Source organism: Suricata suricatta, chromosome 15 (genome assembly GCF_006229205.1).
Source record: "Suricata suricatta isolate VVHF042 chromosome 15, meerkat_22Aug2017_6uvM2_HiC, whole genome shotgun sequence".
NCBI classification, from domain to species: Eukaryota; Metazoa; Chordata; class Mammalia; order Carnivora; family Herpestidae; genus Suricata; species Suricata suricatta.
Genome location: NC_043714.1, coordinates 3,227,873 through 3,233,371, shown reverse-complemented (window position 1 = coordinate 3,233,371; position 5,499 = coordinate 3,227,873). Strand labels below are relative to the sequence as shown.

General features: G+C 34.6%; 1 protein-coding gene across 1 annotated transcript in view; it reads right to left on the bottom strand.

Moving 5' to 3' along the window:
- Window positions 1-4,966: 4,966 nt before the first annotated feature.
- The window catches only part of SNTG1 (syntrophin gamma 1), a 602,694-nt gene continuing 602,161 nt past the window's right edge, over window positions 4,967-5,499 (bottom strand). The window contains exon 20 of the mRNA XM_029924001.1: window positions 4,967-5,436. Coding sequence (XP_029779861.1) covers window positions 5,278-5,436 — 159 coding nt within the window. The 3' untranslated portion in view covers window positions 4,967-5,277. The remainder of the gene's footprint in view (window positions 5,437-5,499) is intronic.

Below are 5,499 nucleotides of genomic sequence, written 5' to 3'. Positions count from 1 at the left end.
CCTAGAAGACTCCTAGGCTGATTAGAGGCACCACTGACAGAAGACAGAAGGGATACGGTGGACAAAGGGCAAAGAAGAAAGAACCTTTGTGGACACAATGAAAGGGATCAAGATTGGTAGCCTTTTAAAGGAAAACATGCCCAAAAATATTTTCTGCAGAGAAGTGATCTTCCAAAAGAGAGGGAATAATATCAAAAGATGAAATACTATATATTTTAGTTTTGAAAAAAGAAAGCTATGGGGACAGAAAACAAATCAATTATTTACGAGGGTTGGGTTAGAAGTGGTCGTCTACAAAGTGGTGTGTATTGATGAGATTGAGCAACGCTATATTGTTATCTTGGCGGTGGTGCGCAATTATATCCATTCATCAAAATCTACAGAACTCTATTCAGGAAAATTGATATTTTTGTATTTAAGTGTGAATGGATCTTAAAAAATTAAAAAAGAATAGTTTTGAGGTTCTGATCCTTTTAAAATATACCATAATTCTACCTTTTCCTAATAGGTAGTCAACTTTTAAAAATCCACATTTCATTATTATTGTTCATACATTCTCCCAAAACACAGTTACCTATTTATTTTATACTGAGCTTTTTGCAGAAATATATTTATAGAAGCATTTATATGGATCTCTCTCTCTATATATAACATTTATCTAAGGTGAATTGTGTTTATTTTTGCAGTGGTTAGGTTTAATATAATAGCTACTTTTTAATATTCTTTTTCATTGCTTAAATTACTTATGATGGGCACGTACTATTTTTTCATCAGTTCTTTTTTCAAAACAGAAAAAGAATATCGAAAATGAGAGATGTTCATTTAACAACTAGAATAATATAGATATCAGAATTGTCTCAAGTAATCCCTGTGATCACTATCTCTTATAACACTGTCGTTACCTGAAAGACAACTGTGGCCTCGTGTGACATATGTGACAGTTTGCTCCTCAGTTACAAAGGGCCAGATGATGACGTCCTGTCAGACTAGCCCCTCGTTGTAGACTCGACTCTCGGTGCACCACCGTGAAAATACCAAAGGTGTCATGTTTTCAAAAGTTGTAATTCTGGGTGTTTAAGGAATTTGGCAGTAGCTTCTTCTTCCACATTTAGGGCCTTTAGAGTTCAGACACGTAATCCTAGTACATGTTGATGAACCAGAGCAGGTCATGCCCCAAGAGGTCTGCAGCCCAGGCTGATAGCATGTATTTGTCCCTGTCATTGCGGTGAAGTCCCCGGATCATGCTCTAAACACACGTGAAGCTTATAGATCAAATCCCAGAAATAAAAATACAAATGTAGTAAAAAGTATTTGTTTTTATTTTCCAGTATGCTTCATTAGAAAAGGTACAGTTTTATCAGTAGTACATTAATGAACTTAAAGAATGAAGTGACAAGTCATTTGTCACAGATATTAATTTTACATTTTACAAACATCCACCAAAACAATTAAAAATGAAATAAATATATTTACATTTCATATTTCTGGTATTGTCATTGCATTTTTAATATGTATAAAATATATAACATTTATAATATTTTATTTATCTTCAAAAGCAACTTCAAATGTGCAAATAAGTGAATTATGACTTTGAAGTATTAAGGAATAAGAATAAATCATAAACAAGGGTTTAGAGGTATGAATAAAGCAATTCCTTAGAAGAGCTCATGAATACAGCGCTATAAGAGTAGCAAAATGCTTGTTATTAATATCAGAACATGTCCACTTACCTTACAAAGTTAAGCACAAGATCGTCCTTGTGTTTTTAAAGCTTCTCCACCTGCTGACTTCTAGCAGTAATTCTAAGTCACTGTTAGGATTATTCCTTCTCCACAACAATAAGCCAAGCTTCTCTCAGACCCAGCATTCCATGTAAACAAAGTGTATGAATAAGCTTTGTCCTTGTAAATGAGGGAAATGTCAGTCTACACACCAAGGCACCCAAAGGAAAATTTCTCTGTGTTCACGGTTAATATGAACTTGACATTTATTTTCAGGAATTACTTTTCTTCTTGCTTCATGACAGTTTTGTGAGCAGACTTTAAAACTCTAAGTTGGTTCCTGCCTGAAAAATGGGCAAGAATGATTAGCTAGCTGTTCTCCCTATAAAATAGTGCTGGATGGTAGATGTTGGGGTGCACATTCCACTTCCATTTCCTTAACGTATTTTTGAAATAAATATTTGCTGCAGTATAACAAATTAAAAATGCCCCTGCTTTAATATACTTCAGCTTAAATGAATTGTTCTTCCTTATCAGGCAAAATATATTAATATAGTAGTTAGCAAATGTTTCAAATGATATTTGAACTCCCTTCTCTGACCTAAGGACCTGCAATAGAATATTCCCTTTGAGCTTGCAGTATGTACGCTATCGTGAACCCTTTAATGTGCATACGTGTATAATGTGCACACACACACACACACACACACACACGCATCCCAAGGCACTGGAGGGGTTAGCACGTAATGGAGCATTCTGCTATCAAAATGTGCTCTAGTACAAACTAAGATTTGATGAATAAATCTCATGCACCTAACTCTAAATTACATGAGAAATATAGATTTATCTGAGTATGTTGTTCATTTTTAATTTTTCTCATTCAAATAGCCCATGTTATAACAAATCACAACGGCTAATCATTCCACTGTAAAGGAAAGTGTTATTGGTAACTGATGAACATCAGAATAGTATTTTTCTACTAGGTAGGTGCTCCACTAATGTTAAGTAGTAATTTAGACCTGTTAGGTTTTTTTATCAATGGTATCAAAAATAAACAGAATATTATATTAGCATAAATTTTAATTCAAGCTACAATTTACAGTGTAAATTTAAAGTATATTAAATATATATATTTGAAATATATTCATCTAATATAATTTGTGTGTAGCATTTTATTATATACATATACACACGTGTGCGTGTGTGTGTGTGTGTTGTACAAGGAGATATATGCCCATACATATCTCATTGTGCACCTTTTCCTTCGTACACATAAGCATAAGCTAGAAGATTTTTATTATATAACAAAAAAAGTTAAACTAAGTTGTCTTTTTGTATATTTAAAATGGAGCTTTTAAAAATATGACATTATTTTTAAAAAATGATTACACTGCACTGATATAAGGTTTAAAACTACTTTTTTCCCCTGTTAGGTAACCAAGGCCATTTGACACTCCCCGGAGACCAGAGCATCTCACTGCGGACACAGAAATGTCGCGCCAATGTGGGGCGCCCTGAGGTCCTGCTCTAAGTCACAGCAGAGCGTCCATAATGAGCTGGCTAGTCCTCCTTCCCATCCTTAGTAAATGCCTCCCGTGCTCGTCCCCTATAGGCTCTCGAGGGGCTTACCCACGCCTACTTCCGACTTTTGTCCAATAGATAGTGAGCAATAATTTCACCCAGTTATGATTATATTTTAATTTTATGGTCAAAATAAGTTATATTAAAACCATGTAGTGTCCAATTTGCCACAGTTCCTTCAATAAAGTGTTCTAGATGGAACTTAACTCTTGCCAGCGACAATTAATGAGCCTTCACTTTTTCTTTTCAATTTAATGTGCTTAAGAATTAACCAGAGACAAAGTGAATTAATAATTTAGGATGGTTATGAGATAGCTTGATAAATTTTTAAGCATAAGGATCGTGTGTCTTATATGCAAATAATGTCGATTCCTTATTTAATAAATTTTTTGTCCTGTTTACAAAAAGAAAATCACCGGCTCCTGTGGGCAACTGACTTTGGCTCTGGTCGTAAGCCCCTGGTTCGTGGGTTCGAGCCCTGCACCAGGCTCTGGGCTGACAACTCAGAGCCTGAAGCCTGTTTCTGATTTTGTATCTTCCTTTCTCTCTACCCTTCCCCGCTCCATGCTGTGTCTCTATGTCTCTCAAAAATAAACATTAAAAAATATTGAAAAAAAATTTTTAAAAGAATATCAAACCACTTTATTAGGTATCTCATCATCTTCACCAGGAAATATCCAATGTTTGATTTAGTTGGGAACATGTATGTTAATATCATTTTTTAATAGGCAGCTGGTTGTTGAAAAGCAGATCTCAGTGCAGCTGTAGCAAAGGAAAAAGTTTTCCACATCAAATAGATGTTCGTGTAATGTCTGGGATCTGTCCCGTGCACATACCTCTGATGTTTCCATCCCCTTTACATTTATTAAGACAAGATACCTAAAACAACCACTTCGTTTGGCATTATCTACTCATTTTTATGACATGGTAATTTAGAAATTTTAAACTTTATTTTCATATCACACTTTATTTTCCCATACGATATTCCTAAAATGGAAAAATGTCATTTACCTAAAGTAAGTAAAACTTGGAGACTATACCGTATGGTCATTTTAGTCCATGAATAACTAGTAGAATTAGGATTACAAAGAATGATCCACATACCACATGTGTTGATATTACTTTCTCTACAAAACTTTTTGGGGTCACTGAAAATTTATGAAACTTTAATTTGATAACAAATCCCATCATGTAAGTATAAATTTCCTTAAATAAAGAAAAGAACAAGAGGTTCATGAATGTTTTCTTCATTCAGAATTAAATTAACATGTTTTGGCATACTTGTTTGACACTAGCAGCGATCAAACGTTAGTTTCAGTGATTTAATGAAAAATGGTACCTTTTACATGTGACTATCATAGAATCAATCAATTTATTCTTTTGAAATTCTTAAAGATATGTGATGATAAGATAAGCAAAACTGGAAGCCAGTGCGTAGAGTGGAATGAGAACACACAGAAAAGGCTACGTCAGCGAATTAAAGTGCTTTCTTCTTGGATGAAATTTTTTGCATGCTTTTTTCCTTGCTGTCGCATGGTCTTTTTGTCTCCTTTATATTACTTATAATTCAATGATAGGGCATTAGTTCATGATCTGGCCCAACATGTATTTGTCATACAAAATAATCTAAAATACAGAAATAACCATTTAAGTGGTATTTTTATTTATAGGTAGCTTACAATTTTTATATTATTTACATAGTTTGAATCATTCATTTTTTTCTCTTCACTTTTGATGAAATACTGGTACAAATAAACTGAGTGAGAGCGAGCTGTTCTGTTCTTTAAGGTGATTCACGAATGCTTTCCGAAACAGAGATGCTTTTGAAATCCCTTAGGACCTTCTTGTTTTCTGATGAGGTTTCAAACTGCATTTACTGTTGGCTTGGTGATATTGTTTCTCCAGGGTCTACAATGATGACTGTGTGGGTTCCGTCTCTAGGGTCGTGGTAAGCGGCAATACAAAGCTCAGTGTGTCAAGTTGTATACTTGGCTTTGCTTGTAGCAGCAGAGCTGGGAGCAGCGGAAGTGGTAGCCTGATTGCCTAAAAAGAGAGGGTCCAAACAAGCTACTTTGGCAGCAAAGAACGAATGAATGCAGTGAAGAACAGCAAACAGATTTGAAAATTCCAGCTCCTGAAAAGGAAGGAGAAAAGTTTCAGATAAAATAACAATCCATTTCCTTAAAAAGGTTGATAA